This window comes from Erpetoichthys calabaricus, chromosome 6 (assembly GCF_900747795.2).
Source record: "Erpetoichthys calabaricus chromosome 6, fErpCal1.3, whole genome shotgun sequence".
Taxonomy (NCBI): Eukaryota; Metazoa; Chordata; class Cladistia; order Polypteriformes; family Polypteridae; genus Erpetoichthys; species Erpetoichthys calabaricus.
The window spans coordinates 46,799,423-46,817,187 of record NC_041399.2 but is presented as its reverse complement, the minus strand read 5'-3'; the positions used below and the strand labels follow the sequence as shown (position 1 = coordinate 46,817,187).

At 37.5% G+C, this 17,765-nt stretch overlaps 1 protein-coding gene across 2 annotated transcripts in view; it reads left to right on the top strand.

Moving 5' to 3' along the window:
- The window catches only part of nsmaf (neutral sphingomyelinase (N-SMase) activation associated factor), a 79,494-nt gene that overhangs the window by 40,371 nt on the left and 21,358 nt on the right, over window positions 1-17,765 (top strand). For both annotated transcript variants that reach the window (XR_003716502.2, XM_028803559.2), the window contains exons 16-22: window positions 752-815; window positions 4,537-4,588; window positions 5,319-5,439; window positions 7,793-7,924; window positions 10,600-10,642; window positions 15,237-15,403; window positions 16,703-16,814. Coding sequence is in view for 1 of the 2 variants with exons in the window: in XM_028803559.2 (XP_028659392.1) it covers window positions 752-815; window positions 4,537-4,588; window positions 5,319-5,439; window positions 7,793-7,924; window positions 10,600-10,642; window positions 15,237-15,403; window positions 16,703-16,814 (691 nt within the window). In the remaining variant the exon portion in view is untranslated. The remainder of the gene's footprint in view (window positions 1-751; window positions 816-4,536; window positions 4,589-5,318; window positions 5,440-7,792; window positions 7,925-10,599; window positions 10,643-15,236; window positions 15,404-16,702; window positions 16,815-17,765) is intronic.

Here is a 17,765-nt window from a genome sequence, read left to right as displayed (position 1 = left end):
ATAAAAACCCTTTTTCCAAAGGAACTGTAGAAATTAAACCCTGACACTCAGACATGAAGCAGTAGAACCAGCATATGTGTCACCAGTTAAAGTGTAGCAGAAATAAAATATTACAATTCATTCATAAATAGTATTTCTAATCATGACAACTATATACATTTATTGTACATTATTCAGTTGTACTGTATCACAATGTGTATTTCCCACAGTCTTCACAGCCTTACTCCCATGCAGTCTACTCTACACATGTCTCTTTATAGCATATAATTTTTGACCTCATGACTCTGCAGCAACTTGTTCATTGCTGTACATGTCTTGACTTCACAGTTACTTTGTCATCATTATACAGTTTTCTTACCTCAGTACATGTCTTCAGCACCCTCGGAGAAACTAGGAATATCTACCTGATCAACCTCACTTTATTTTCTGGCCTATAGCTTTCTCCTTTGGTGCCAAATGAAAGTGGAATGCAGCACAGCTTATGCAGCATCTTCAATAAAGATCAATAAAGAATTGCAGCCCTTTAGTTGACACTGTTATCTGCATTCGTCATGCGAATCTAATCATCATACATTTCCCCAGAACAGCTACATAATTCCTAGCTGTGCTAGATTTTGAGATATATATAGTATTTATTTGTTTAAAATTCCAAGGTTTAGAAGTATTTCTACATATGTAATAATAAGCACATTTAATATGTTTATATTTTATTACATTTATTTTAATGTTTTTTTGTTTTGTTTTTTTTTAGCTCCAGAGCACATGCTGTGTTTACAAAATGGCCGGTATGATCATGCAGACAGAATGTTTAACAGGTATGCTGAAAATACTTTATTAATAATCATCAATTAAATGTAAATAGCAGATCTAAATGTGTAGAATATATATGACCAGGTTTTTTTAGTTGCTCAAATTGAAGTTTTTTAGATGAATAAATGTTGTTTAGCTACTCCCAGAAGATTACATGAAGCACTGTTGATGATATATTTGACTCTTTCATATACATACAAAGTCATACATACTGCAGATTCAGGATGTATTCAGGCCCCTTCACTTGTATAACACTTTATTATGTTGTTGATTTAATTTGAAAAATATAAATAAGCCATCTTTGTTATCAATCAACATTAAAGATCCCATAATGAAAAAATGAAAACATGTTTTCAGGAAGATTTGCAAAATTATTAAAAATCAAAAATTGAAATCTCTCATTCATGTAAATATTCAAACCCTTTGTTGTGGCGTTGCAGATTGTGGTTAGTTACATACTGTTTGCCTTAATTATCTTTGAGATATGTCAACAACTTGATTGGAGCCCACCTGTGGCAAATTGAATTAATTGGACATATTTTATAAAGACACACACTTGTGTTTATTAGGTCCCACAATTCACACTGCATGTAAGAATAAGAAAAAACAAGCCAAGGAAATCTATGCAACCACCATAAGCCAATTATGGTGAGGTATAGATCAGGGCAAGGGCATATAAAACCATTTCTATAGCTGTGAATGTTCCCAGGAGCACAGTGGCTTCACTAATTGTGAAATGGAAGAAGTTTGAACCCAACAGGACTATTCTTAGAATTGGCTTTTCAGGCAAATGTAGTGACCAAAGGGCCTTAGTCAGGGGGTTTTCTGCTGAGATGAGATGGCCTTTCAAAAGGATGACCATCTTAGCAGCACTCCATCAATCAGACGAATATGACAGCCCACTCTTATTTTGTCAAATGGCATTTAAAGGACCGTGAGTGATCAAAGATTCTTCAGTCTGATGAGACGAAAATCAACTCTTTGGGCAGAACTGCAAATACTATGTCTGGTGAAGACCAAGCATCTGTTCAATACAATCCTTACAGTAAATCATGATAGTGGCAGCTTCAAGTCATGGGAGTGCTTCTCAGCAGCGCAGACAGCGACACTGGTCAGAATTAAGAGAAGCATATATGTTGCCAAAAACACAGAGGCTATTGAAGAAGATCTTCTCCAGTACCCACTCTCGATACGGTACTAATCTGTTCTGAGGCAGACTAATTAAAATTTAATTAATTTGCACTTATCAACTATAATAGTCTGCACATCTTCAGAATGTGAGAGGAAGATCTCAGTACACTGAGAAAACCCCACAGAGACAGTAGGGAAATGTGTAAATTCCATAGAGACAGTGGTGAAAACAAAATTTGATAGGTGTATCTACATGCTACTCTCAATACAAATATAGACAGGGGCAAATAAGTTGGTGCCTTTACAGCTCATTGAAAAAGTGCTGCATGCCTCCTGTAAAGTGATTAAATAAAAAGCAATTGTCCCACGTATACCTGCATGCCTTTGATATGTCTCTGAGTAAAGCAAAGCAAGTGTAATAAGAGATAAAGTAATGCTTATTCTGCAAAGATATTCTAAAATGGCCTGCACACATTTGTTGGTATCCGTAGAAAAGATCATTTCTCTGCTGGTAGTGTTTATTATTCCCTCGTAAGTTAAAAGTGTTTGTATTAAAGACTAAGAATCCTCATAGTCAAGGTATATGCTGTGTGCATTGGGAGGGCAATTTTATATAATAGAATAATTAGAAACAACTCAGAAAATTTGCAAGAAATTAAGAAAACTATACTGTGTGTGTATGTACAGTATATGTGTAGAGTAGAGCTATTCAATTACAATTTCAGTTGCCCCAGATTTTCAAACCAAGAAATTTAGCTGGGCCAGACATTTTCAGCAGCAGGTAATGGCAAACTTTAAGTCAACACAAATGAATGTATTTATAAACAAATAATGTTTATTCATTGTTTCCCTTTTACATCTGGTCACATCTGACACAGGCACATCAAAATTGTATTAAAAAAACAACAAAAAAAGAATCTGAACACAATTTGAGGTAGTAGCAATGTTTTTTCACCTTTGAAAAAAAGAAAACAAACCATTTTGCTCACATCTGACCATGGCACATCTCAAAGTGCACAGTATTTGCAATAACATTTGTATATTCCCTTTGAAATATGAGATCCTCCCCAGTTTAAATGGGTGGTCATGACAGACAAGGGATTTTTTTTCATAGAATTATTTCATTCACATAATTTTAAGTACTCATAAGACAGAGGTTAAATTTGAGTTCCACAACAAAGCCTTTCCAGTTGAAATTGTTTCCCTACTCCCTCAGAAAAAAACTACCAAGTAAATTTTTAAAAGCAAGGCACCACGTATGGCGTGAAAGTGGATTAGTACATTTATTTTAATGACTTGTCTTTAAAATGTTATTGTACAGAGTTCTTGGGTGTCAAGCAATGAATTATTAATTATAATTATTACTATCATTATTTGTTTTACTAAATCTTATTTTCCATGTTTCTTTGTTGATGAGCTCCTGTTGAAGAATTTATTGGTAATAGAACATATAGTGCACACGCCAAAACTACTGAAGTAACAACTAAGAGGCATTTTTGATACCATTTTAACAAAGTTTACTGTCCGCCGTCAATCACCGAGCACCCCAGTTAAACAACTGTAATACACCTTCAGCCTTAAAAGGCAGACTTCATGGAGTATGTGTTAAATCAAACAAGAAATGGTATGCGAAGATGTGTGAACACAAGGAAATCGGTGATGGGCAGATGAATTTTAAATGTTTGGCATGCCTACCTTTTCTTTTGATGTCATATTCAGCTCTTTGTTCATTATTCTGGCACAAGCGTAACCAGCCTCTCATTGAAATTCACCATTTGGATTACATGGCCTTCCCATCAGCAGCGCAGTGTACTTAGAAATATTTTCCTGCCCGCGTCTCCAAGTCTGATGTCATTTTCGCCGCTACTTCCTCGCACTCAGTGTGAGATATAAACCAGCCTTTATGCGGCTCAGGGATATACACAGGGGAGCCGTGTACACATGGCACATCCCTTAACAATAAAAAAAAATGGCCTTTTGCATCTGTTATAATATAATTAGTTTAAAGTTTCAATGATTTAATTCACAAATGGCAAACTAGGTAGAAATGATAATCGCCAAAGCCTATTTTTAGTTGCTGTCTGGAGCCTTGGCGGTACCATGGGCTGGACACTCAGAGGTTGCTTGTGGGTCACCATCTGAATAGGCCTGGTGCAGAGCCTTAAAGACAAAAACAGTGAACAATTCAAACAAGTATTATAAATAGGGAATATTACAATAATATATTAGTAAATATATTAGTAATCCTATTTTTTTCTTCCTTAAATAAAAGGAGAAAATTAGTACATATTTGCAGACTTCCAGGCAGAAGTATCGTTCTGTACCACAGAGATAGATAAGTGGTTCTTTCAAGAGAAGCATGGTACTTTACCACAAATAGACATACTGAAATAAGGACCATACTCCAAACTGTACCTGAATATGAACTATAAACAATAATGATATAAAGAGAGTGGTGCATTATTTTTATGATTAATACAAGAAAGTTTAGAATTCCTTTACCATTTCTTATTTCCTTGGTGGCTTTACTTCATGTTGTATGCAGTGTATGTGGTGTTTATTAAATAGGCTTATATTAATTTGAATATTATTCAGCATTGCAGAGACCTGGAAGAACTGTTTGGAAGGTGCCACAGACTTCAAAGAGGTAAAGTATATTCTGGGTCCTGCTTGTTGAAAATGTAATCAGTGCTTACTTTTAGAACTCTTGTATTCTGCAGTGTGTTTTTAACTTAAGACTGAAGGAATAAAAGGACACAGCTTTTTTTCATCCATGGGAAACATAATTTTAATATATATGTGTTTATATTTCACCACAAATTTAAGCATCATAATCATTACATATATCAAGATGTGGGTATAATTTCTTATAGCTATAGGTGTTTAGTTTACTATTAGCTATTATTATTATTTTTGTACTCTGAAATCTATATAATTATTATAAATCAGAAAAACCAATGGACTCAAGACAGACCCTGAGGGACTCCACTGATGACCTCACTCCACACGGAGCATTCTTCTCTTATCTGTACTTTTTGTCTCCAGTCCATTAACAAACAGATTTGTAGGTTGTGTGGAATATGGAAATCTGAGTATCATTTATCACAGTTGTCAATTGTTACATTTTCTATGCCTGAGGATGCTTTCAAGACTAGTTTCCAATTTCACAACAGCCTGCTAATTACATTCAAAATTAATTTGTTTATTAAATTAATTAGTATGTTTTTTACTCATTTTCCCCAAATAAAATGTACTGGTGTTAAAGTATTCGTAGATCATGACAATAATGAAACAAATTAAAGCTTTTCCCTTGTTTTCAATCTGTTCATTAAAGGTTTTCTAGTTTGTCAAACATCTATACTTTTTTTGTTCTTTAGCTTATCCCTGAATTTTATGGAACTGATTTCAGCTTCTTAATGAATAATTTAAAACTGGACCTAGGCAAAAGACAAGGAGGGAAAATGGTCGATGATGTGCTTCTTCCACCATGGGCTAATGGTAAATATTTTGATAAAAATGTTTATAATGAATTTAAATACAGTTTTATATTTTTAAAAATGTATAGTTATCATAGTGAAGGACCATGAGTAGATCTTTACTCATATCTTTAGACTCCAAATTAATATATGGTTTGAGTGTATTTCAACTAAAAGTAGCTAATTTTCTCTTTATTTTCTTTGATTTCTCTCACAATCAAAAGATCTGTTTACATATGTATGAATTTGCATCCTCATATGTGTTTGTTCTGTATTTAGTGAGTGGTATAAACTATTCTTGAATTTTACCTTGTAGTTTGTACTATTGTATTATATTCCTGAGGTGGCAATGATAGATTGCCCATTCAGCACTGTGAAGAGGATTACTTTTGGTCTATTCTATATACAGTAATCCCTCAGTATATCACGCTTCGCCTTTCACGGCTTCACTCCATCGCGGATTTTATATGCAAGCATATTTAAATATATATCGCGGATTTTTTGCTGGTTCGTGGATTTCTGCGGACAATGGATCTTTTAATTTCTTGTACATGCTTCCTCAGTTGGTTTGCCCAGTTGATTTCATACAAGGGACGCTATTGGCAGATGGCTGAAAAGCTACCCAACTTACTTTTCTCCCTCTCTTGCGCTGATTTTCTCTGATCCTGACGTAGGGGGATTGAGCAGGGGGGCTGTTCGCAAACCTAGACGATACGGATGCTCGTCTAAAAATGCTGAAAGATTATCTTCACGTTGCTACCTTCTGTGCAAGCTGCTTCCTGAAGCGACATGCTGCACGGTGCTTCGCATACTTAAAAGCTCAAAGGGCACGTATTGATTTTTCACTGTTTGTTTTTATCTGTCTCTCTCTCTCTCTCTGCTCCTGACAGAGGGGGTGTGAGCTGCCGCCTTCAACAGCTTTGTGCCGCGGTGCTTCGCATACTTAAAAGCCAAACAGCCCTATTGATTTGTTTGCTTTTGTCTCTCTCTCTCTCTCTCTGACATGCTCTGCTCCTGACTCGCACTCCTTTGAAGAGGAAGATATGTTTGCATTCTTTTAATTGTGAGACGGAACTGTCATCTCTGTCTTGTCATGGAACACAGTTTAAACTTTTGAAAAAGAGACAAATGTTTGTTTGCAGTGTTTGAATAACGTTCCTGTCTCTCTACAACCTCCTGTGTTTCTGCGCAAATCTGTGACCCAAGCATGACAATATAAAAATAACAATATAAACATATGGTTTCTACTTCGCGGATTTTCTTATTTCGTGGGTGGCTCTGGAACGCAACCCCCGCGATGGAGGAGGGATTACTGTATTATATTTATCCCCATTTTATGACACCCATTGCATTCCCAACCTACCTGTAAAGGGGTCTCTCTTTCTCTAAATTACCTTTCTCAAGATTTGTTCCATTTTTTTTATCCCTATAAGGGTCTTTTTGGGAGTTTTTCCTGTCTTCTTAGGGAGTCAAGGCTTGAGGGCTGTCAAAAACAGGGTCTGTTAACATAGTGGCATTCCTTGTGTGATTTTGAGCAATGAAAAACAAAACAAATGTACCATAAAGGTAACTATAATTTACCCAATAGTTTGTGTGTGGAGGGTGCCCTAGGGTCCTGGCTAGTTAATTCATCATGCCAGTTGCTCCCTAGAAAGATATCAATGCCATATGAACAAAAAAGGTGATGTTGGGCAGTTATAAACAATGCAATATTTTATTACTTGACAAAGGTTGGAGAGATTCCCGTGTATTTTCCAGTCTTATGTACAAAAGACAATGTAGAAAAACCTACAAGTCAAAATTGCTTTGGCTAAAGATGTAATTATATATATCCATGGCATAAGGGTGCAATAATATTCACTTCATGATGTCAGATTTTTCATTTTTGACAAATTTTTAAGTATTAGATTTCCTTATTATAGAAAATAGGTTAATATTTTCATTTTCTGGAAAGAGTACTGTTGGGTGTTGTCAGGTTGTCATGCTTTTTGATTTTATGTTCTTCTTCATTGGTAAAATATATTTGTTTGGTAAGTACTTAAAAAGCCTGGTAACATTAGAGGCACATTGCTGGGCAATTAAGTACAGTAAGTGCAATTGTATTGTCTATCAGCAGGTGTGGGACAACTTTAAACCCATTCTGTGTTTCTCATACAAAAGCTGAACATTGTCATTAGTGGTTTCCCAGTACTGGAAAATATGTATTTTTTTTATACTGTTGTGTATAAAATATCTATTCCATTTTGGAATAAAATCAATGTTAAAATTACCCCCTTGCCCAGAAATCATGTAAATAGTAATAATAATGTTTCTTTTAAAATGTATGTAATTGAAATATTTTGTTTCTCCTAATTGTAGATGTTCTGTTTATTTAGACCCTAAAGATTTCCTTTGTAAAAATCAAGAGGCTTTAGAGAGTCAATTTGTTTCTGAGCACCTCCATGAATGGATTGACTTGATATTTGGCTATAAACAAAGAGGAAGTGAAGCAGTTTCTGCACATAATGGCAAGTGTTTTTACAGATTTTTCCTCTAAGCAGCCCCTTTCATTATATTAACGGTTACAAAGAAGTGTTCAAAAATATTTTTAAGACAGTTTCATCCTAGGAGAACAGGACTCAGTGTTTCATTTATACTAGTAGACCTCACATACTTTTTATGTGAATGAGGTAATGTACACCTGAAATGCAAATGGGTATAAAGGTATATTTTAACAGTACATTATGACAAATTGGTGCCATTTATGCAGTTTTGGATATGTTTTTCTTCACGAAGTAATTTATTTTACTTACACAAGTAAGTATTTATACTCCTTTTCCTGTAAGGAAATATTAGAGAGAAAATGAGAGGTATTTATATAAAAATTAGTGATGGACATAATAATCAGTTAATTTTGATTATTTTACTTCACCTGATAGTGCTGGAAATGTAAGATTTTTAGGTTAGAGATAAAAGTGTGATTCAGGTTTAGGTTTATGTATAAAATAACTTTAATATTATTTGCAACAGAAAGCATATGATCTTAAATGACTACAAGGATAAAAAATGCAATACATTAAATAATTTGTTACTATATGGATTTTAAACAAGCTTGATTCTGAAGGATTACCAACTGTGCAGTTTTCTCGGATCTATTTACCAGGCCTTGTGTTTCTTAACTAAGGGTGCTGTCAAATTATGATTAGTCAATTAAGAAAATATAATTGGATTACTTTTAAAGCATTGATTAGTTGATTATGTTGAATTATCAGGGCAGTGCTAGATTGGAGTATTGCAACTATACCTATTTGCTGTAATGGTGCTTGTTGTGCATGGCCACTTCCATAATTGTTTAGCACATTTTTATTTAAAACTACACAAGCACAATATGTATAACATCGTGGTTGCCATTCCAATCCCTTAGATGTAAAGTTATACTCCATGATTATTAAAGGCAGCATCTGGTTTTTGCTGAATTAACATGCTTACTAGATTTTTTGGAGTTCCAACTTATGATGTTTCACTTTCCCACTTCAGTGCATTTGTGTTTATTATAAAGATAAACTGTATTTTATTCGTGGAAATAAGGAGTACGCTAATGCAGTGGTCCCCAACCTTTTTGACAGCAAGGACCACTTTATTAGATGCAATTTTTCCACGTACCGGTCGGGTTTTGGGGGGGAGGGGCGCAGTTTTATACACAATTTACATAACATTTCTATTATTATCCATCCATCCATCCATTTTCCAACCCGCTGAATCCGAACACAGGGTCACGGGGGTCTGCTGGAGCCAATCCCAGCCAACACAGGGCACAAGGCAGGAAACAATCCTGGGCAGGGTGCCAACCCACCGCAGATTTCTATTATTATTAGGTTCTTAAGCAGTTCGCATAAGTTTGCAACCCAAGATTTTTCTTCTTTTTTTGCATATAACATAATATGCTTTGCATTTGCCATTCCAACAGACTGCACATCACAAACATTAACACTGTTATCGTTTTTTTCGTGTCTGCCGTTTCTATAGGAGGGTGACAATGAGTTAAATTCCAAAGGATGTTTTTCAAATGTTGACAAGCAATAAGCAAAAGGTATCACTGAAAACCACAGAAAACAAAAACATCAAAAAAAAAAAAAAAAAACAGTACGAGGAAAGTTCAAAGAAAGATTTTTTTTTTTTTTTACAATGTTTCTGTTTGGGGATCGTTGTGTAAATGTGTACAACTGAGCTGCGACCACAGATCTAACTGCTCTGTGGATGATTCATTCAAGCATTTCAAGGTCACTTCGTTGTAATGAAAGCATCTGCTGAATGTACTTCGTAGTAACGAGATTTCTATAGTCTCGTGTCATATGGGGAAACTGTCGGGACCATAAAATACTTTTTTGTAATACTCTCTCACCTCGATCTTTCTCCTCTCTCTGTGCCGCTGCAAAGCCCCGCCCACCTAGCATTCTGAAAAGTCTGAGTGAGTCTCCGTTGCCGGCAGTTCTCTCGCGGCCCGGCTGTCAGACGGCTGCGGCCCGGTAGTGGGTCACGGACCGGTGGCTGGGGACCCATGCACTAATGTATTAAATATGTATAATTTTTCTCCAAATGCACAAATTGCATTTCTAACTGACCAGGTTACATTTTTTATTTTATACAATTGACAAAGTTGTAAGGTCAGCATTACATGACAAGTTGGAGAATTCTGTAGCTTTGTCTACTCCAAAACATCCAACTCATAGCTCTAAGTTTCTAGGGCAGTCACGTGGATTTTCTAATTATGCTGCTACTTTGAACTTCAGTTTTAAAACAACAAGATCATAATTATTTTTTTGTTTTTGGAGATGGGATGGAAGAATGGACTAACATTTTTAGAATGTTGGCAATAGTCCTTTAGAGGATCATCAGTTTAACTGCAGCCAAATCTAAACCTCCAACTTTGGCCACACTTAACATGCTGCTCTGTCCCATGTTGCTCTTCCCTTGAGATGCTGTTTTTCTCTTAAACTCAGTCTTGCTCTATTCTGCTGGAATATAGCAGTAAAAAAATAGTGCCTCCTATATGCTTTTGTTCTAATCATCCTTTTATGTGTCTCTGTCAGGTCCAGTCTATGTTTACCTTCATTTTGGGTTAATAATTGGGTTAAAAAAAAACTGTACATAATATATGTATTAAGTGTCTATTTCATTTCTGCGTTTATATTTTTATCTGCAGTGTTTCATCCTTTGACATATGAAGGTGGAATGGATTGTGACAGGTAAAATCCAAACATTACTTTGTATTCTTAAACACCAAAGACGAACATTAATCTCCTTTGGTTTATACAGGCACATATTTGAAACATGTTTTGGAGCTTACCAAGATGAGTCCCTATTTATTTTTACTTGTAGATAATACGAAGGGCGTTCAATAATTTATCTACCTCAGGAGGAAAGAAAAGAGTTTTCAAAAAATGTTGGTTTTATTTTTCAATACAGTTCCCTGATAACTCCATATACTCATCCACTTTTCCTGCAATGACTTTTAACCCCTTTGAAAAAAAATATTCTGTTTGACCTTCAGACCAGGACATCACAGCTGCCTTGACATCTTCATCACTTGAAAACCACTGTCCACAGATCAATTTCTTCAAAACTCAGAACACCAAATAATCTGTGGGACCGGCACCTCTCCCAGTAGCACTGGGCACAATTGTAGTTCCAACTCCTGCACTCACCTACACTCACATGAGGTACAGTTTGGAATTGATAGTTAATCTTAACATGCTTATCTTTGAGAATGTAGGACGTGAACCAGGTCACTCAGAGGAAAACCTACGCAGACACACAGAGAATCTGTTATCTCCGCATAGATAATGACTGGATGTAGGATTTGAAACCAGGATGCTAGATCCTTGAGGCAGAGTCATTTTTATTCATTTCTTTGATTAATTTCCAGTTAATGCACAAACCAGTATGTTTCTTTGTGCCGGTCCCAAGCCCGGATAAATGGGGAGGGTTACGTCAGGAAGGGCATCCAGTGTAAAATTTTGCCAAATCAATATGCGGACAACAATACAAATTTCCATACCGGATCAGTCGAGCCCTGGGTTAACAACGACCGCCACCAGTACTGTTAGCCAACAGGGTGCTGGTGGAAATTGGACTACTATTGGCCAAAGAAGGAGAAGAAGAAGGGGGGAGACATGTCCGGAGGCAGGAGGAAAGTAAAGAGAGTGGAACTGAGGGTAAGAACATTGAATGTTGGCAGTATGACTGGTAAGGGGAGAGAGTTAGCAGATACGATGGAGAGAAGGAAGGTTGATATATTGTGCGTGCAAGAGACTAAATGGAAGGAGAGTAAGGCCAGGTGGATTGGAGGTGGATTCAAATTGTTCTATCATGGTGTGGATAGGAGGAGAAATGGGGTAGGAGTTATTCTGAAGGAACAGTATGTCAAAGAGTGTTTTGAAGGTGAAAGGAGTGTCAAGCAGAATAATGATTATTAAGCTGGAAACTAGAGGTGTGATGATGAATGTTGTTAGTGCATATGCACTGCAAGTTGAGTGTGCATTGGGTAAGAAAGAAGATTTTTGGAGTGAGTTGGATGAAGTGATGAACAGTGTACCCAAGGGACAGAAAGTGGTGATTGGAGCGGATTTCAATTGGCATGTTGGTGAAGGGATCAGTGGAGACAAGGAGGTGATGGGTAGGTATGGTGTCAAGGAGGGGAATGAAGAAGGTCAGAGGATTGTGGATTTTGCCAAAAGGATAGACATGGCTGTGGTGAATACGTATTTTAAGAAGAGGGAGGAACATAGGGTTACGTACAAGAGTGGAAGAAGATGCACACAGGTAGATTACATCCTATGCAGAAGAGTTGATCTGAAAGAGACTGAAGACTGCAAAGTGGTGGCAGGGGAAAGTGTAGTTAAGCAGCATAGGATGGTGGACTGTAGGATGACGTTGGAGATCAAAAAGAGGAAGAGAGTGAGGGCAGAGCCAAGGATCAAATGGTGGAAGTTGAAAAAGGAAGACTGCAAGGTTGAGTTTCGGGAGGAGGTTAGACAGGCACTGGGTGACAGTGAAGAGTTACCAGACAGCTGGGAAACTACAGCAGATGTAGTAAGGGTGACAGCAAGAAGGGTGCTTGGTGTGACATCTGGAAAGAGGAAGGAGGAAAAGGAATCCTGGTTGTGGAATGAGTAAATTCAGGAGAATATACAGAGGAAGAGGATGGCAAAGAAGAAGTGGGATAGTCAGAGAGATGCAGAAAGTAGACAAGAGTACAAGGAGATAAGGTGCAAGGTGAAGAGAGAGGTGCCAAAGGCTAAAGAAAAGGCGTATGATGAGCTATATGAGAGATTGGACACTAAGGAGGGAGAAAAGGACCTGTACCAATTGGCTAGACAGAGGGACCGAGCTGGGAAAGATGTGCAGCAGGTTAGGGTGATAAAGGATAAAGATGGAGGCATACTCACAAGCAAGGAGAGTGTGTTGAGCAGATGGAAAGAGTACTTTGAGAGATTGATAAATGAAGAGAACGAGAGAGAGAAGAGGTTGGATGATGTGGAGATAGTGAATCAGGAAGTGCAACGGATTAGCAAGGAGGAAGTAAGGACAGCTATGAAGAGGAAGAAAAATGAAAAGGCCATGGGTCCAGATGACATACCTATGGAAGCATGGAGGTGTTTAGGAGAGATGGCAGTGGAGTTTTTATCCAGATTGTTTAGTGGAATCTTGGAAAGTGGTAGGATGCCGGAGGAGTGGAGAAGAACTGTACTGGTACCGATATTTAAGAATAAGGGGGATGTGCAGGACTGCAGTAACTACAGGGGAATAAAATTGATGAGCCACAGCATGAAGTTACGGGAAAGAGTAGTGTAAGCTAGGTTAAGAAGTGAGGTGATGATTAGATAGATAGATAGATAGATAGATACTTTATTAGTGAACAGCAGTATGGTTTCATGCCAAGAAAGAGCACCACAGATGCAATGTTTGCTCTGAGGATGTTGATGGAGAAGTTTAGAGAAGGACAGAAGTAGTTGCATTGCATCTTTGTGGACCTGGAGAAAGCATATGACAGGGTGCCTCGAGAGGAGCTGTGGTATTGTATGAGGAAATCGGGAGTGTCAGAGAAATACGTAAAAGTTGTACAGGATATGTACATGTACGAGGGAAGTGTGAACAGTGGTGAGGTCTGCGGTAGGAGTGACGGATGCATTCAGGGTGGAGGTGGGATTACATCAAGGATCTGCTCTGAGCCCTTTCTTATTTGCAATGGTGATGGACAGGTTGACAGACAACATTAGACAGGAGTCCCCGTGGACTATGATGTTTGCTGATGACGTTGTGATCTGTAGCGATAGTAGGGAGCAGGTTGAGGAGACCCTGGAGAGGTGGAGATATGCTCTAGAGAGGAGAGGAATGAAGGTCAGTAGGAACAAGATAGAGTACATGTGTGTAAATGAGAGGGAGGTCAGTGGAATGGTGAGGATGCAGGGAGTAGAGTTAGCGAAGGTGGATAAGTTTAAATACTTGGGATCAACAGTACAGAGTAATGGGGATTGTGGAAGAGAGGTGAAAAACAGAGTGCAGGCAGGGCGGAATGGGTGGAGAACAGTGTCAGGAATAATTTGTGACAGACGGGTATCAGCAAGAGTGAAAGGGAAGGTCTACAGGACGGTAGTGAGACCAGCTATGTTATATGGGTTGGAGACGGTGGCACTGACCAGAAAGCAGGAGACAGAGCTGGAGGTAGCAGAGTTAAAGATGCTAAGATTTGCACTGGGTGTGACGAGGATGGATAGGATTAGAAATGAGTACATTAGAGGGTCAGCTCAAGTTGGACGGTTGGGAGACAAAGTCAGAGAGGCAAGATTGCGTTGGTTTGGACATGTGCAGAGGAGAGATGCTGGGTATATTGGGAGAAGGATGCTAAGGATAGAGCTGCCAGGGAAGAGGAAAAGAGGAAGGCCTAAGCGAAGGTTTATGGATGTGGTGAGAGAGGACATGCAGGTGATGGGTGTAACAGAACAAGATGCAGAGGACAGAAAGATATGGAAGAAGATGATCTACTGTGGCAACCCCTGACGGGAGCAGCTGAAAGAAGAAGAAGCTAGCTGTCCCCTGTGGCTCCGCCCGCCTAGTAGTGAAACAGGACAGTGAAGAGGGCCCTGCCTGCCTCTCCAATCCTGGCATCATGCTCCCCCCTCCCCTCGGCCTGCAGCCTCTGTCTCAAATTAAAGTGAATATACTGCTCCGGCAAGCAAATTATGATTCTTAGCGTGATGAGAAAAGTCGCAAAATCAACCGGAATGTTCAAGCAAATTATAGAAAAAAAACCAATCTAAATCCGTTAAGTAGTTCTCTCATTTGCTAGCTAAGCAGAGTTTAGGGTTATGCCCAGAGGCTGGCGCATGAGTGAGAAGGGCCCGTCACCCCTCCCCTCTGCCCACTGCATTTCCCTCAGATTCACGCAAATAAATCAGTACCGCAAGCGAACTGTGATACATAGCGCAATGAGACAAGTCACAAAATCAACCAGAATGTTTAAGCAAATTATAGAATAAAAACAAATCTAAATCCGTTAAGTAGTTTGCTCGTGAAAAGCAGACAGACATACAGACACACAGATAGACGTTGGAATATATATATGGAGAGAGAGAAAGAGTTGGATTACATGCTTTATTTTTTCAAAAAATATTGTAACAAAAAAATGTCAACAATTATCATGCTACAGGTCTTTGCAATAAAACTAATAATATTTTAGTATTTTAAAATATGTATATTATATATTTAATGACTTCGTAATTTATTTAGTAATGTTTTTTCCTAATATTGAGGTTTTACTCTATTTTGTTCATTCTTTAGCATTGAAGATACTGACCAGAAGATTGCCATGCTTACACAAATTCTGGAGTTTGGACAAACTCCCAAGCAGCTTTTTAACACTCCCCATCCTCAAAGAATAACACCAAAATTTCAAAGCTTCTCTAGCCCACCAAGCAGGAGTGCTTCTCAGTATGAATTATCTCCAGGTAATATACTGCAACTGTTGTAATGTGAAGAATACTTTTGTGCACTTGATAGTATTTCTAATGCACCCAATTAACAAAGTGCATTTCTGAATACAATATTTTTTTTTTTAACTTTTCTACCTAAGGCTAATATTGTTAGCAGGCAGTGTGATGTAATGAATTTAGGACTTCAAACTCTGAGGTTGTGGGCTCAAATCCTGCTACTGACACTGTGTGACCATGAGTAATTGACTTCACATGCCGGTGCTTCAGTTGGAAATGCAACAGAAATGTAAACAGTTGTATCTTAAATATTGTAAGTCACTTTGGATAAAGGGATCAGTGTTTGGTTAATAAGTAATAATATTAGGTCAAGCAGAGCTACTTACTCTTGAACATGCTATAAACATTGTTAATGAGTAAAACATTACTACCATATATATAAATAAACAGGAACATGGAAAAAGGTCCGAGGTAGCCACCCCGTATCCTTGAAGAATTTGGCTGTTTGTTTTCCCTTAAACAGTATTATGTATATAGCTGACTGACAGGAATAGGAGGGATTGGAAAAGGAAATGGCATCTTTAGGAGGCAGGTTCTAAGAGACCAGAAGTGGAAGTGCTACTTTTAGGAGGCAGGTTCTTGTGATGGTCTGCAGAGGGTAAAAATTAAATATGCCATGCCTATAAAATGTATTCACCCCCTAGAAGTTTTCACATTGTATTGGTTTACAACATTGTATCATTGTGGTTTTAATTTGGCTTCTTTTGGAACTGACTAACTGAAAAATACTCTTTAATGTCAAAGTGAAAACAGATCTTTGCAGAGTGTTATACATTAAGTGTAAAATACAAATTAATTCATGCATGGTCACTCCTTCATCCTTTTTATGAAATTATTTCAAATGAAATATTTTGCTGAGCCAAGGCCTGTCCCAATCGCAATGAGCACAAAATGAAGCAGTCTCCAACCACTGTTAAAGTAGTGTGGTGCTGAGGTGTCACCCGATGCACGGCTGTACTTGGGTCCTAATCTGGGATCCTGAGGTGGTTCGTTGTGTGGTGGGTGTGACAATGTGCTGTATCGGCGCATACATCCAACCAAACACCCAGCCAAATTAAATTAGATGTCATTAACATTTGTTTAATGATGACATTCTCACTTAAACTGCTGTAAACATTTATTAAATAAAAACTTTCTAGCAACCAGCTAAATTCAAAGAATATTATGTACAAGTTTATAAATTAAAAGAAAAATTGAAAAAATATTAATATTTTATTATGTTCATTACTTACAACTTTTAATACTGATGTTGTTTAGTTTCTACAAGTGAGGATTCTTCTTTTGAAGATTTGACTGAAGAAAGCCGAAAGCTAGCATGGAACAATATTTCTAAATTGAAACGGTCATCCATGCATAAAATACACAAAGAGTAAGTTTGCCTTTATGCTATTAATTGCTTAAATGTATTTTTGTTTTCATCGAGTACTCTGTTTTTGTTGCCTGCAGCTATACTGTATGTGTCAAACTGATTTTCTGCTGCAATTCCTTCAAGCATTCAGATATGACAAAGTTATGTACTGCCTTATAAACCTTGTAAACTGTTTTTGCATTCTAGTTGATATCCGTCATTTGCAGGCCATTTTATAGCTTAACATATGTATGGTTTGACACTAGAATTACCAAAGCCTACGAAAAGACTTGTAAAACCAGCCCACCTTAAATCCCTTCGCACGTCTCCGTCAGCATCTTTTGCCCTATAAATGTGCTGATAAAGACAAGCAGCCTGCTATTCCACCCCCCCCCCCCCCCCCACCGCCACAGAACATACACAAAGTTCTCCCAGCTCATGCCTTGATTATCTGAGAGTGAAATGCTGGGAGTTTTAGAGTGGAAATAATAGATTGTTATTTGGAACACATGTGTTTCATGTGTGTTCCATTTCTACAATAATCTGTGTAAACACAATGTTAAAACAGAAACGTTTTTCATATTTTAGTAGTAAATGACAAAATGTAGGCATAAACTATATGTGTGAAGCCTGAACTTTTACAAGTACTATAAATGTACACTGGCTGTTACAGACGCAAACCAAATGTATCTGTTTACTGTATAATATTAATAATAGAGCAGCTCACTACTGAAAATGGTAAATATAGGAAGCAGTTAGGATCGAACCAGGGACTCTTGATTACAAGTCAGCAAATCTTACCACTACGCCACGGAAGCTGTTGTATCGTCCTTGAACCTTTTGTGAAAGTGTCTATTTGATCTTTGGACTTCAGGCTTCACACATTATATAGTTTATGCCTACATTTTGTCATTTTCTACTAAAATATGAAAAACGTTTCTGTTTTAACAATATGTTTACACAGATTATTGT